The 15,678-nt window shown below is 50.2% G+C and overlaps 1 protein-coding gene across 2 annotated transcripts in view; it reads left to right on the top strand.

The window, feature by feature from the left end:
- Positions 1-6,714: 6,714 nt before the first annotated feature.
- Positions 6,715-15,678, top strand: part of Pde10a (phosphodiesterase 10A) — a 399,000-nt gene continuing 390,036 nt past the window's right edge. The window contains exon 1 of one of the 2 annotated variants that reach the window (XM_013122751.3): positions 6,715-7,271. Coding sequence is in view for 1 of the 2 variants with exons in the window: in XM_013122749.3 (XP_012978203.1) it covers positions 8,584-8,689 (106 nt within the window). In the remaining variant the exon portion in view is untranslated. Of the gene's footprint in view, positions 7,272-8,348; positions 8,690-15,678 lie in introns of those variants that run through there. The other variant, XM_013122749.3, reaches the window with a different exon arrangement.

Genomic DNA, 15,678 nt, shown 5'->3' with positions numbered 1-15,678 from the left:
CTGTCAAGCTACTTTACCTTCGCCTCCGTTTGATGCTCTGTTCCTTTCAAGGGCTGGAATGGACACATTAATCTGAAGATTTCTCTTCTTAGACTAGCAAGGAGAAGGAAGAAGTCTGGCTCTGGAAAGCAGCTCTCTTGCCAAAGCCAAGTCCTTCCCTGTGCTGAAGTCCCATGGCCTCAGAGCTTTTATTTTGAAGGGTGTGGTTGGGTCACAGCCTCAGAACTTTTATTTTAAAGGGTGTGATTGGGTCAGATGTGGTTTGAAGGGTGTGAAGAAGCAGGCTGACAGTGAAGGGGGACAGCTGAAGCCAGAGGAACCTGGCCACCAGCATTGCTCCACGGACACCCAGGTCCTGACTGGGGAAAGGAAATATACTCAGTCAATTGCGCTACCCACTGCGGCTCAACCCTCAAATGCCCTGAAGTTTGATCCATTTGTGATCTTGGCGTTTAGCAGGGCTGGAGTGAAGGGGGGAGGTCCTTAGTCTCACAAAGAGATCCACCGCTGCCAAATGCTCCTGAACTGATCTGTTGAGTCCTTGTCAAGTTCCCCCAGCTCTGATTTGCTGCTGCAGTCAAGCTGAGAACTCAGTTTTCAGCGCCACAAGGCAGCAGGGGGTCTTCGAGCCTCATCCCACCCCACAGCATTCCCGACAAAGAGCCAGCGGGGAATGTGTCTGCTCCCCTCAGTGGAGCCGCCATCCCTGGGAAGCCCAACTCCTGTCCTTTCAGGTCCTGTCTAGGGAAACAGGAAGTGCACCTGTGTTCTGAGCTCTGCCCGGCTTCCACACGCGTCACCCCGCCACAGGACCCCAATCCACTAACTGCAGCTTCTTCCTGCAGCTGCCCCTGTCTCTTACCTCCTAAACCACCCAGAATCCCCCCCCAACACATAAGACACCATTTCATTTCTTTCTTAAAATCTTTTGAGACCCCCCCCCCCAGAGGATCATTCCAACTCCTCAAATAGCCTGGAGGTCCCTTATGCTGTCTTCAGACTTCACTCCAGAACCAGAACCCTATACTCCCTGGTATCCTAGTACCCAGCCGGCTTCTTTCTCTCCAGGCTCTTGGCCTCTGTGTCCTGACTCTGAGGCATCCTTTGCACGCTTGTAAGACCTGACCCAGAGAAAGCTCTCACAGGTGTTTTCCCAGCCTTCCTGAGGTCAGGCCCACTGAGGCCCCCTTGCTGTGGGCGAGCTCACAGTTTCTCAATGCCACAAGGACCTGGCATCTCAGTAGCTTGAATCTTTCCTTGTTTGGTGAGAAGGGGTTTGTTCAGGCTGACTCAAGACTGTGGGGGAAGGGCAGTCCAGCTCAGAGGTCCCTTTACCTCCCGTATGGCTGTCCTCAGGCTCATGGCTGGCTTCAGGGTTGGGTGGAAAAGGGAAGAGAAGAGAAGAGAAGAGAAGAGAAGAGAAGAGAAGAGAAGGACAACATAGGGAAACAGGGCAAGGAAGAGTGGGAAATGAATGTGTTGGCAAGGTGCTCATTTTGAAAGCGTGAGGACCTGGGTTCAGATCCCCAGCACACACTTAAAGAGTGGAACATGGAAATACATGATTGTAATCCCAAGGCTAGGGAGGCAAAGGCAGGTGGATCGATCTCTGGAGTCTGCTGCTCAGTCAGGCTAGCGGAATTGTCAAGCTCTGGGTTCAGTGAGAGGCTGAATGAGGAAGACGCCAGACATTGACTTCTGACCTTACACACATGCTCACACACATGAACATGTGCAAACACACACACACACACACACACACACACACACACACGCTAGGGAAGAAAGGAGGGGGAGGAGGAAGGAATTGAAGTGGGCAGGTTGTGAGAATTTCACTGTTAACTGGGGATTACCAAAGAGACAGGAGTTTGGGGCAGAGACTTTGGTATACCTATACAAGCATAAACGTTATGCAAATTAGTGCATTTGAATATTTAAATTATGCATACGTGTGTGTCTGTGTGTGGGTATGTGCACTTGGATGTGGGTGCCTGAAGAGGACAGAGGAATTTCATCTCCCCATGGCTGGAGTTATAGGGACGTGTCAGTGGTTGCCTGAAATGGATTCTGGGAACCAAGCCCAGGCCTTTTTGCAAGACCAGTACACACTATAACCCCTGAGTCTTCTCCTTAGTTACACAAGTTTATGTTTAATGTCGGGGACTTATAACTAAAAAACAAACAAACAGCCCTCTTAGCACACTTAAGCTCTCTCATGGTCTGAATGGGAAGGAAGGGGAGGGGCTTCTGCTGAGACTTTTTTTTTTGCAATTATAAGCAAATGCCTACTATAACACCATAACACCAGGGAGCTGATGTTTTTGGAGCTAGACAGGAACTTTGATGAGCAAGGGATATCCATATAAGTGAGGTGCTGAGGCCCACCAGGCAAAGGCAGGTGTGCCGGGGTTGTGTTGTATGCTTCTGCAGAGGACTGTGGCAGAGCAGGAAGACAGAGGTGAGGGTGACACTCCACCCTCTTGATGGCAACCAGCACCTGGGAGGGCTCTGCCTCTTCAGGTGGCCTACGTGGCTCGCGTGAAACACCTTAAGGGAGGGAGATCTTTGACTTTTTGTTTGTTTTTTGAGACAGGGTTTCTCTATATTGCTTTGGAGGCTGTTCCGGAACTTGCTCTGTAGACCAGGCTGGCCTTGAACTCACAGAGATTCGCCTGCCTCTGCCTCCCGAGTGCTGGGATTAAAGGCGTGTGCCACCAACACCTGGCTGGGAGGGAAATCCTATTTTGACTCATGGACCAAAGGAAGACCAAAACCCAAGAGAGGAAACACCAGATCTCGAAGCCGCTGGTCTGGCACCTGGGGCTCATGGTGGCGCCATCGGGGCCCTGGGTACCTCTGCATCTTCATCTCTGGAGCCTGCGTACTCATTCCCCTTATCTTGAGCCTCTCCATGCTTAAGGCTTTCCTAGGGGGATGTCCTATAGTTTTGGCATCTTCAAGGTCTTGGGGTCTCCATTGCAACTTAGGCTTCACCTCCATGCTTTTCTTATTCAATGACCTCTTAGAGCATCCTTCCAGGGAATCTGACCCTGCCGTATTTTCTGACACTGTGTCTTCCTGGAACTTGGCTTAAGCATCTGGGACTCCAGAACGCTCACATTTTGTGTACCTGCAGAATTGGTATCATGCATCTATTGTGAAGCTCTCCTGTCAGATCACATTGTAGTCTGACCCCTTTAATTTCTAATTTTTTAATTTTTAATTTTTTTTCGACACGGTATCTCTGTGGCTTTGGAGGCTGTCTTGGATATAGCTCCTGTAGACCAGGTTGGTCTCGAACTTACAGAGATCTTCCTGCCTCTGCCTCCCTAGTGCTGGGATTAAAGGTGTGTGCCACCACCGCCCAGCTGTAGTCTGACCCCTTTAGACCATGGCTGCAGAAACTTCTGAATGGTTGGGAGGTTGAACACAAGCGATCGTTTTTTTCCTGGGAGATTGTTTTTCACCAGGGAGCCTCGGCCAGATCCCTTTCTGTTCAGGTACTCCACCTTTGGAGTGAATTTGCATTTTTTATGTCCTTTAGCTTTTGATGGGTCTTATCCTCAAGGTACCATTCCCATTCCCCCAGTGTAGCTTCTCTTTGATTGCTATAATCTCAATATGCATGGCCAGTATGCACCCACCCTCAACTTTCATCAGACTCAAAATCAAACCATATTTCCATCCCCTTTCTGTCCTATTGCTGTAAATCTGGGTAAACACAGCGAGCAATGACTGCGCCACAGTCTGAATGTCAAACCGAATTGAAATTTCCTTCACCAAACAACGTATGGCATTGTTTTAGATTTTTAGACCCTCTCAGGTTTTAAGGGCATGTACAGATAGACCGCCAGATTCTTTGCCAGAGTGTGACACAAACAGCTCCCAGCTCTGAAACCTCATGAACACTGTGTGGTGGTGGATGTCCTTCCGTAATGCTGTGATTATGTGTTTCTCTTATTGGTTGCGAATGAAGCTGTTCTGGCCAATGGACAGGCAGGATTTTAGCTAGGCGGAAATTCTGATCAAAGAGGCAGGGAGAAGGAAGGCAGAAAGCAGATGTCTCGTGGTTACCGGGGAGTCAAGAGGCCCAGACATCACTTGTAAAGCCAAAGCCATGTGGCGATGCACAGATTAATAGGAATGGGGTAATAATTAAGAGAGAGCTAGCCAGAAAGAAGCCTATGCCCGAGTCTCTGAGTGGTTATTTCATAGCGTCTGTGGGGACCCAGTTGGGTGGAGAAAAACCAGCCCAGTGGGACCGAGAATAGACTGAGAAAAGTCTTCTGTTACAACTGTCCACTTTTCCACTGGCCCATGGGAACATTGTAGCAGAACTACCCGGTCAGCTGGGCCTACAGCATTTGAGGTTCCTCCAGTCTGCCTGTGGTGCCATCCAGAGCATAAAGAAAAGTGAACATGGGCTCCCAGCTTTACCTGCCTGTCCTTCTTATTCAGTCTGGGACACGTGCCCCTGGAACGTTGCTGCCCACGTTCAGGGCAGGTTTTACTGCCTCCGAGAATCCTTTCCGGGAACACCCCCATAAAAATACCCAAAGGTCCGCCTCACTAATACCCTGGGTGTCTATTAATCAAGTTGAGTTGATAACCAGACTTAACTACCATAGCTGTAGGCACAGTAGCAAGGAGAAGATGGATGGACAGAAGCCGGCTTTGCATGGCTCCGTAGGGTTCTGACTGCTGCCTGGCGGAGATCCGTGGAGGACTCAGTTGAGAATGGGTGTGGTCTTGCATTTTCCCAGGGGTCTCTGCATTTAAGCATAGCTAGGACACAGAGTGTCGGAGGCTCAACAGCAGCAACCCGGATGTCAGTGGAGATGGAGGTTTGAAGCGTCTGCTACCCTGCAAATGTGCCTGGGCTTGTGACGTTCTAGGCTGAGGGAATGGATGGAAGAGCAGGGTGATGGGAAAGAGAGGTCAGCTTCACTGCGACGGTTTGGCCTAAGGTCAACAAGGAAGCATGCTTTTTCTTCTTACCAATGTGGGCATGCCCTGGGACTCCCATGGCGGCTGTGGTGGGGTGGGATTTAGGTTTTATGGGTGCACAGCAGGGGTTTGAAGTTCAGGGGAGAGGTCTGTGCCCAGTATAATAGGCTCAGCAACAGCTGTCCCAGGGAAGTGCTTCTGGGATGGTCCAGAACAGGGCAGGAGGGGATGGGATAGATAGAGGAGACAGAGGGACATTCCTCTGTCCTTTCTCTGCATGACAGGAAGGTTCCAAGGGTGTCTGAGAGGGGCTCTCTGCTGGCACAGGGGTTGGAATGTCACTCAAGCTGTGATCTTTTCTGTCAGGATGGCCGGGGGAGAGTGGGCATTCTCCCTGTTCACTCCCTACGTCCATAGCCATTCCTGCTCTGTAACACTGTGCAGGTAGCTCCCCCACCCTGGACTCTATTGTCCTAGCCATGAGCATCTGCCCTGGAGTAATACATAGCCCAGATTCACTTCAAAACCATTTAATCCCCGCCTCTCCAGGGGATGAGTTTATGAAGCTCCCCTGTGTGCTGGGAATCTGCATTCTTTAGCTCCTTGCACCAGAAGCTTGTCCAGCGCACGGAGCACAGCCAGGGATATAGGCGCGGATCCCTGCGTGGTCTCCTGTGGGCCTCTAGCTCCCACAGCCCCAAGGGTTCCCCTACGCTCTGGGCTTGTGCCTTCACCCCATTCCCTCTTTTCTGGTTGGAGCGCTCTTGGGTACTTAGGTGTGGGAGGGACGAGGTCGTGGCCACCAGCATCACTATAAAGCCTTGCACCTCGTGTGGCTGCTCCTTTTGCAATTGTCACTGTCCGGACTGCAGAAAGTCCCTAGTCAAGGACTCCACCTGGGAGCTCCTCTGTGTGCAAATTCCAAGCTCAGCAGCTTGTTTTGCCTGCCTGCCTCACAGGGAAGGAATAACCCAGAAGGGATAGGAGGGGAGAGAGATGGCAGGCCTTTGGCCTCCTTGGGGTTGTGGTTTGCAGTCTCTGTGTGCCTGGACAAGTGTGCCAGTTCCCTCGTGGAAGAGCGCCCCCTGTGCAAGCGACGCCTCAGCGGAGCTGGTGGTCCCGGGGAGCGCTGTCATCCATCCATTCATTGGACTCCCAGAGCCAAGGCCCCATGACTCCAGCCGAATCTATGAATGGGAAGAAGAGGAAAAAAAAAAACCCAACATCTATTTCCACTCCTTGCTTCCCGCACCCCCCCTCCCTTCCTGCAGAGCCCGCCCGGGGAGGGGTGCGTGGGGGCGTGCGAGAGCGGGTGTAAGTCTGGCTGGAGACTGTACTATTTATATACTCCGGGGCTCCAGGACAAAGAGGGCAGATCCGAGTCACCCCCCCTTCTGCATCCCCAGCATCGCCCCAATCCGCTCCTCCGTGGCTTTGATTTCACTGCCTCCTCCCCCGCAGGCTGGCAGGTGCGGGGGTGGGAGCCGTCTCTGCCGGAGCAGCAGCAGCGTCGCCAAGGTCCGGCTGCTGACGTCCAAAGCCTCTGCTCCTGTCAATGAACAGCAGCCACCGCTTGGGGACTGCTCTGGCAACGAGGCTGCAGACGTCATCGCCTCCTGTTGGACGCGGGGAGGGGGGGGGGCTGTCCAAGCATCAGCATCGCTGGCTTAAAGGAAAACTCTCTTAAGTTCCAGCAGCTTGGTGGAGAGTGAGTGGCTCTTCAGAGCACACGCACCCCTTCCCCCGCCCCCGCCCCTCATGTCAAGTGCATGTGGGCACAAGGGTTGGGGGACACTCGAGCACGCGCGCGCATACACGCGCGTGAACACACATGCACACTCGCGCGCGCACACACAGACACACAGACACACAGACACACACAACACACACACACACACACACACACAACTCCTAGGTGTGTAAGTCTAAAGTTGCTTCTGTCAAGAGGCTGAGCCAGGATGGACCAGTCTTCTTTGGCTCCTGGGAAACTCTTCGCTGCTTTCCCGAGGACCCCAGAAAGGAAGGCGGGAGAGGGTATCCTCACTCCTGCTTTATCAGAGTTCTCTCCTCTTTTGGCAAGATGACCAGCGCGGAAACTCCGAGTACCCGAAGCCCTTGGAATAAGACCGCTGCATGGAGCATATGCCAGCGTCTCCGACAGGTCTTGAACTGGTGCCACCTGGGTTTGGTGACTTTGTTGAGCAGCTCTGGATGGAGCCTGGACCCACCACCGTTCCCAGAGACCCGTCTCCACCGCCCCGCTTTGGATTTGTGAACTGGAAATGAAGCAGAAAGGAGTTTTGTACTGGAGTATACTTTGGCGGGTAAGTTGATAATTTTTTTTATAATCTAACATTAACCACTAAGAGGGGGATGGATTAAAAGAAAGAAAGAAAAAAAAGTTAATTCCAATCCTTTTTTTTTCTACTTAAAGGGAAAAAAAACTTGCCAGCATGTATCTCCCTGCTAGCTTTCCAGCAGTAAGAAAATGTGTGTGCGTGAGCAGTGTGCCAGTGCCCGTGGATAGGAAGGACTGGGTGGAAGCGAGAAGCGCCGGAGTTTATAAAACTAGAGACACAAGGCTTTGGAGGCAGAGGTGGAGAAAGCCTACTGCTGCCAACCCCAGTGCCCAGCGGCAGTCTGCGGTTCATCACTCAGGGTTCCTGGAGTTTCTGAGGGGCAAGTTGCAGAGTAGACCGTGCCCCATCTGCAAACCGCAGCGGCTGCCTAGCCAGACCTGCAGGTGCCTCTTGAGGTGGCGCAGGGAAGGGCTGTAGTGCAACTCAACCTCCTCCCTCCTTCCTGCCACCCTTCTGGGTCCTCAGTAGGATCTCCCTGCACTGGCCACCCCTCTGTCCCCCCCCATCCTCCCCACACTCACCCCTGTCTCTTCTGTGAGCTATCACTTGATGCCATAGGAGGGGAGGGGGTCCTGAACTCCTAGTGTCTGAAAGCATCCCCACTGCCTTCTGTGACGTTTTATTTTATTTGGCAATCCATTGAAACCACGTTTCAAACATCCCAATCAAACATCTCCCACTCTGTCTGTGGCTGTTTCCCCTATACACAGGCTCCTTATAGCCAGGCTGGGCCAGGAGTCCTCACAGAGGAAGAGAGAGACAGAGAGAAAGATAAAGAGATAGAGACAGAGATAGAGATATAGAGAACCCCACCCAGGCCCCCTCCCACATTAACAGGGAACCTCTGATGTTTCTGAGGATCCTCTCCTCTTGGGTTTTAACTGCCCCTGCTGTCTCCCCCTTTTAATTGAAGGAAAAGGAGAGGGAGAGAGAGAGAGAGAGAGAGAGAGAGAGAGAGAGAGAGAGAGAGAGAGAGAGAGAGAGAGAGAGAGAGAGAGAGAGAGAGAGAGAGAGAGAGAGAGAGGAGAGCTCCAGATAGGACCACACCGATAGAAGCAATCCTGGGGGTTCAGCACATGTCCCTGCCTCTCCTGCCTGCCTCCCAGCTGCCTTCCAGTCTTTCGGCAGCAATTTTCTTTCCATCTCCCTCCCTGGCCTCCTCTCCCCACCCCTTTCCTCTCCACCACCTAACCCCACCTTCACTCTCCTCTCCGAGAGAGGGGAGGGCCAGGGGGAGGGGAAAGAAAACCCCTAAAACCCCAGGCCCTGGGCAGAGATGTCGAAGAAACGCAAAGCCCTCGAGGGCGGAGGAGGTGGAGGAGAGCCCCAGCTGCCGGAGGAAGGGCCCGCTGCCTGGTTTGGGGGCCGCAGCGAGGAGCCAGGTAGGGGGAGGGGGGAGGAGACGAGGGGACTGAGCACATGCCGGAGAGCTTCGGAGCAGAGGTGCTCCACAGGAATGCCCCAGTCTTCAGAGCAACTGGGTAGACTTAACCCACAGATGGGAAATCGGGGGGCGGGGTGGGGGAAGAGCTGACTAGGCCAGTGCTAGAGACCCAGATCCCTGCGGAACTTGGAGCACACGGGGGGGGGGAGCCTGGGTGGCAATCAAAGGAGGCAGAAGGAGCCAGGAAGGGCCGACTGTGGATGCTGGCCCATCTCCCATCCCTGCTTGCCTTGTTGTCTGAGCGCTGGGTGAAGACCCTACTCTGTGGATACATGGCCTGTGTTGGTGGTGCCTGAGTGCAGGACCCTCTGTCTGTCTGGAGGGAGGGAGGTGCCGGGGATGTCCCCTAGTGCCTGTTGCCGACAGGGACAGCAGTGAGGGCCCCTGTGTTCTCCCATGCTTCTCCAATCCAGGGATGTTGAGGGTTGCGTCATGAAGGATCTTCATCCCCTGCACAGGCAGGGCCTCGGTCCTCCTGAAGTTGGAGGTGAGGGTTGAGCAGATGGAATGGGAGATTTCATTTCCAGGGGAGATGGGGAAGGGAAGCAGTTGGGTTTGTCTCTGCCTGGAGTGATACCAGAGAAAAAAAGTAAAGAAGGGAGATTTCCTATGAAACCAAAGTGATACTTGGATCTCCGATTTCCACATAAAAGAAACCTAGCCAGATGCCTCCTCTTTCACTTAAAACGTCCTGGGTTTGGTTAAAAGGGGGTCCAGATGATGTCATCAAGCCTTTTCCCCCCCTGGGTTGTAGGTAAAAGGGAAAGGAGGCCAAGGAGGTTTTATTTGCTGAAGCTGTAGGTCGGGTGGTGAGAAGACTCTCGGGGTGATGGGACCCAGGTGGGTGGGCAGCTGGAAAGAGCTGCTCTGCCTGCCTGCCTGCCTGCCTGCCTCTTCCTGCAGCCGGCCTGTGGTCTTGATGGAGGCAGGCTCCCAAGAGGCAGAGCATCAGATGGCCGGCCGGTACCTCCAAGATGGAGTCCTTGGTCCATCCCCTTCCATGTATGTCACAGGGGACATGGAGCTACAAAGTCCCCCTTGCGGAGCATGTGGAGCTGTGTGCAAGCAGACCCTTTTTTGCAAGGCTCTACTGCATGTAGAAACCAAGGGGGTGGTCGGGATGTGGCCCTCTCTGCACGGGGAATTTGAGTGCTAGGGGAAGGTGATGGATCCTGCCCAGCTACCACAAAAGAGGTGGTCTCTAATGACTGCACACTTGTTGATGACTTATTGCTCAGTGTTACAGTAGAACAAGCTAACGCATTGGGTATGTAGATAATTGGTAGGGACTTCAGATGGGTTTATCTGCATGGTTGGTGTTTTTTTCCATCGGAGCAAGGGAATGATCGCATACTACCATGGCGTCCAGCATATTTATCGGTTCCCTGTGCAGTACTGCTTATGACCTAGGCTTGCTCTGCCACAAGAACTAAAGGAGTCTGCGTGACCTGATCTCACTATTGTGGTAAATAACATCCCAGGTATATGTTATGTTACTTTCGTAATTAATGAACGCATGGCTGCCAGTTCTAAAAAGAGAAACAAGAATTATGCTTCGACAAGACATCTATTTATTTTTGGTAGGAATAGGATAAAAGAAGAACTTACGTTGTGGGGAGTCTGTGCTCCCAGTCACATAGAAGAATTCCGACATTTCCCAGATGATGGGGGCTCTACAGGGAATGCATGGGAAATACTGTGGGCCCATCTATGTCCATAGTATCCAGAGATTATCAAAAATTGAAATACTTTGTTTTCTCTGAATGCATAAAACTTAGAGACTTTGTGGTGGCTTTGTACTTGGTGAGTCAGGATTCTACTTGAAGAGTTGCACCTTGCATCGGAAGATACTGAACTCAAGAAACCTTTGAGTGCAGACACTCAACTTCTGTGTTGTGGCTACTTTTGCGTGGGAAATAGGGAGTGTGGCTTATAAACTATGGCATGGGTCAAGAAAGTGAGAAATGTGTGTGTGTGTGTGTGTGTGTGTGTACATGGCATATGACCCTATGCGTATATGACTGTTGCTTTGGCAACTGGGGAAGGAGACAGTAAGTGGGTACAGGATTTGAGTGATAGCTAGTGGTGACATGTGACCCTTGCTTGTGGGTGAGAGGTTAGTGCCGCATCATAGACTCCATGCGGTTTTTGCTGTGTTCCTGTTAGAATCTAGGCCAAATTGATGACTTGCTCGAAGACCAGAGAGGGAGCTTGCTGACCTTGACCCTGAGGGTTTCTCTGAAGTTATGATGAATGGAAAAGCAACGTTTTTGGTTCATTCCTGCTCTGCAAAGTAAAAGTATGAGTTCAATAGAAGCAATGGGATGTTGTATTTTAGTGGTATTTACTGGCTTCAAGATCGTGTACCTGCATTTCTACTTGATGAAGTTTGAAACATTATGTAGCCTTGTAGGAAAGAGTGGCGTGGGGACTTGGAACCCCCTGCCTCTTCGTGCGTCTTCACCTACAGTGCCTGCTGAGTGTGTGGTTGATCACGGATCCAGGGGGTGTTGGATCCAGGCCCTGTGTGGATGCCTACTCCTTGGAAGTTTCTTGGGAATATGAAGTTAGGGTCATATCGGGTCATGGGGTCTAAACACAAGAGTTTTGGTTTTCTCATTATCCTTGATAAATCTGTCTTAATAATTGGTTAAAAATGGGGGGAATGAAGCCACACCATAATGGATTTGTCTGAACATTTATTGAGGTGTCTACTGAAGGTTTTTTTTCCTTCAATCTATGGGCATGTAGTCTTGTAACATCGTAGTCAGAGGTGCTGGAGAAATGACTTAGTGGGTAAGAGCACCGGCTAATCTTCCAAAGGATCTGGGTTCAATTCCCAGCACCCACATTATAGCCTATAACTAACTCCAGTCCCAGGGGACTCAAAATTCTCTTCTGGCTTCTGAGGGCACCAGGGCAGTCACGTAGTGCACAGATAATACATGTGGATAAAACACCCACACACATTAAAAGCTATCATGGTCAGAGTATAGTTCTCCTGTAGGCCCCAGTAGGCTCCTAGACCAGCATATGTGCTATGGTACTCTTGGAAAATATTCACATACAGTGTTTATCTTAATAATTTCTAGAAATTTGATGTGCAACCAAGCAATGCTAGCTCTGTTTTCTTTTTGTGATGGCTAATCTTCGTTTGTCAACTTGATTGGGAAGAGGGAACCACAATTGAAGAATTGCCTCCATTAGGTTGGCCGGTGGGTACGTCTGTGGGGCATCTTCTTAACTGGTAATTGGTGTAGGAGGACCCAGCCCACTGTGGGCGGTGCCCTTCCTAGGAAGTCCGGCCTGGACTGCATTAGGAAGGCAGATGAGCAAAGCCACAGCTTCTGCTTGCCTCCGCAGCCTCGATGCTGGCTCCCACCTTTCAAGATCCTGCCTTGAGTTCCCGTCATGCCTTCCTTCGCTGGTAGACTGTGACCTGGGAGTTGTGAGCGGACACGGACCTCTCCTTTCAAGACCCCTTTTGGTTATGCTGTTTACCACAGCAACAGGGAGCAAACCAGGACACGCTTGTTTCAACTTTCCCCCATTGTTTTTGAGCTTAGACAGGGGAGTATGACGTACACGGCAGTCACCTCTGTGACGCTAATGGAAATGTTTAACTCATCTGTGGGAAATACACTGCATCATTGTATTTCATTGACCTTACATTTTATTTTATTTTATTTTTTTTTGTTCTGTCCTATTTGCTTCCTTGAGTGTCCTATGCAAAGAGTTGCGATTCACTTAGAGACTTTGGTTTAATTACAAGATGCCTCGCTTTCTTCACTGACATCACACGGAGCCCCGTTTCCTCCAGGTACCTCCCTTCAGCTCTCAGCCCCTGTAGGTGGCCCCAGGTTCATCAGCTTTTTTTCGCCGCACCCCCCCCCCCCCCCCAGTTGCTACCTGTGGCTTTGTTGTTCTGTTTTCAGGTTCTAACCTTCCATTTCTTCCGAGATGGCTTATGGACATGAAATAATCTCGGTTGTCCGGTATATTAAATTATTGCCACAGATGTTTAAAGAGTAGAAGAGCTTCCCCTTCGGATGAGATTGGTTCATGTATGATGCAGCTGAGACCCTGGTCTTGTGTTCTTGGTGTCTGGCGCCAGGTATGGGACAGCCCTGGTTGCTGTGCACAGGGTTGGCCTGGGGAGGTCCTGATGGTAGTTAGAGTTCCTGGGGTGCTCAGAACGGTGCTGATACCTTCTATGGCATTGTGGGAGGCTATTCCATTGTCCCTTGAATCAATGACAGAAGCACGTCGATGGCTTCCTTGATATCAGAGTGACAGTGGATTTGATAGCTTTGCATAATTATGGTCATGAGTGGTTGGCTTTGGTGGGGAGTCTAGAACTATTGGTGTGCTAGGTAGAACCAATTTTATTACTTAAACTGACTTATACCTACCTGATCCCCTAACTTATTAATGTTCTCAATAGAGTCAATAGAATTAAGAACATAGACAACTTTTCATGTATTATGAAAAATACCCCTTTTCATAAATATATATACACATATATATAAATGGATGACTCATTATTATTGACATTAAAAATAGGCATGACCCTTGGAAGAAGGAAATTATGTTAATGACAAAAAAACCTGTAAAAACACACATCTTACATAGTTGGATGACAGAGTTGTTTTGGTGTTTTTAGTGCCTGTGACAGTTTCTTTGGCTGCACACCATAAATGAGACTGTCATGGGGGGGGGGTCAAAGATGGTGTAGGAAGGAGTTGAGTCTGGGGGGAAAAGAAGAGAGTATAGAATGGAACGGAGACCGAGTTCCCACTCTTAGACTAACTCTGCCACTCAGGTTTTCTTTTTTGTTCAAAATTACTTTTATCTGAAAGATTAAAGGCGCCTTCCTGTACCCCCACCCCTCATCTGTGAAATTAGAGCTTGCATTCGACGACCTTGCTGGTGGTAGGTCTCCTGACTCTAACTGCAGCGTGTGAAGATTGGATAAGCCGTAATTGCACCTCGGTGTGAATGGTAACACACAGAAGCCAGGGACGATCCCTCTGAGAGGTGGGCAAAGGGTGCTCTCTATAGACTGCACAACCCGAAAGACCATGAGCTGGAAAGACCGTTTTCTTCTTCTTCCTTTTCCCTTTCCTCTTCCTCTCCCCCCTCCTCCTTCTCCTCCTCCCCCCCTCCTCCTCCTTCTCTTCTTCTTCTTTAAAAATTAGGACCAGCTCTGAGCATCCCACAGCTACAGCAGAGGTCGTCTTTGACCCACAGTCGAAAGATATAACCCTGGAGTTTAAGATTCCCCAGCAGTGCCCCTCCCCTCCCCAGGGCAGAACAGCCTTGGGAACAAACAGGAGGGTTATGTAACAAGGCTGCCTCCTAGCCCTTCTGTGGCCAGACTGAAAGGCACAAAAGGGAACATTTGCTCCTCAGGTAAGCGGAAATGAGCTTCACCTGCTTAGCTGGAGGAGCGCACTTAATAAAGAACTGTTCAACCATTCTAAAAAAAAAAAATTCAGCTACTAGCACTTCCACTTTCTCCTCTCTTACTAATAAGAGGTGGCAGTCGAAGTGACCATCACAGGAGGGTGCACAGGGCTGTACAGTGTGCCCTCCTTGGGCCTTGCCCTAAGGTCAGCTACACTGATGTAGCCCCGCCATACGGTGTGGGACCCACGGAAGTCTGTACAGGTGACGTCTCATCTTAACACGGACGGTGTCCTCAACCACTTTCCTCCTTCACCCTGCTTAATTCATTGGTATGTGCTTTTGGAATTTATCGGCACATGCAGATCTATGTTGTTTCCTTGATTTTTTTAAGGATTAGTTTGTGCATTTGCGTGTTTTGTTTTGTTTTTTTGCTTGCGGGCATGCTGGCCCACTGTGTGCTTGCCTGGTGGCTGCAGAGGTCAGAGGAGAACCTCGGGTCTCCTGGAACTGGAGTCGCAGACAGGCAGCTGTGAGCTGCCCTGTGAGTCCTGGGAACTGAACTGAGGTCCTCTGTGAGAGTGGCCAGCGCTCTCAACCACTGGGCCGTCTCTCCAGCCTGACCTTCGGTTTTAAAAGTCTGTCTGCACGGTGTTCCATGGTACAGTGAAAGACCCCCAGAGTGGGGAGACCCTCACTCAAGTCTCGGGATAAGCCGACGCCCCAATAATTCAAGAGAGACTGTTCTTGCTGCAAGCACATGAGGTTTATTTGGGGAACCAGTGCACTGGGGCCGAGCTCATGACCCTCGCAGGGGCAGAGGAGTTCAACCCCTAGTAGCTGCAGTCGGGGGTTTTAAAAAGGTAAAACCCATAAAGAATGGGGGAGTTAGGCAAACATAAAGAATGGGGGAGTTAGGCAAACATCATAAAGGATGGGGAAGTTAAATGATAGCTCATGTCTTAACGGGAAGGTTATAGGTTATCTCAAGCAAGCATTCTTTGGGCATTGTACAGTTAAACATTGAGCAGGAATGTGGTGAGCTAATTCCTGGATCAGGGAGTGTTATCTTTTAAGTTTATCTTGAGGTCTCCGGTTTCTCAGGAGAGGGCAGAAGGACAAGTCACTCTGTGATGGGCTAGTCGCTAGGGGTCTAAAAATGTTGAGTTGGGATCTCTCAACAGCAGACCATAATTGATTTGATTAAGCCTTTATTGAATAATATTCAAAATAATAGCCCCTTTCTTTAATAAATAATGTAGTAAGCAAGCAGAGGATACTTGTTGAATGCTATATAAATTTATATGTTTTAGAGTTCTGGATATAGAAATTAGGTCAAAGATGTGATCCCCCATGTCAATGTCTCTGAAGGCCAGTTAGCTTACATCTGTACCACCTGGGGTGTCAGAACTGGGCTACAAGGCAAATATTCCCTCAGACCAATAGATAAAATATTCAAAATATAGAGTCTTTGCTGGGAAGGGATTAAGTCTGCAAATTATTTTTTTAAAGATTTTTTAA

The sequence above is a fragment of the Mesocricetus auratus genome, unplaced genomic scaffold, assembly GCF_017639785.1.
Source record: "Mesocricetus auratus isolate SY011 unplaced genomic scaffold, BCM_Maur_2.0 Super-Scaffold_100018, whole genome shotgun sequence".
Classification (NCBI taxonomy): domain Eukaryota; kingdom Metazoa; phylum Chordata; class Mammalia; order Rodentia; family Cricetidae; genus Mesocricetus; species Mesocricetus auratus.
This window is presented reverse-complemented; position numbering and strand designations above follow the sequence as displayed.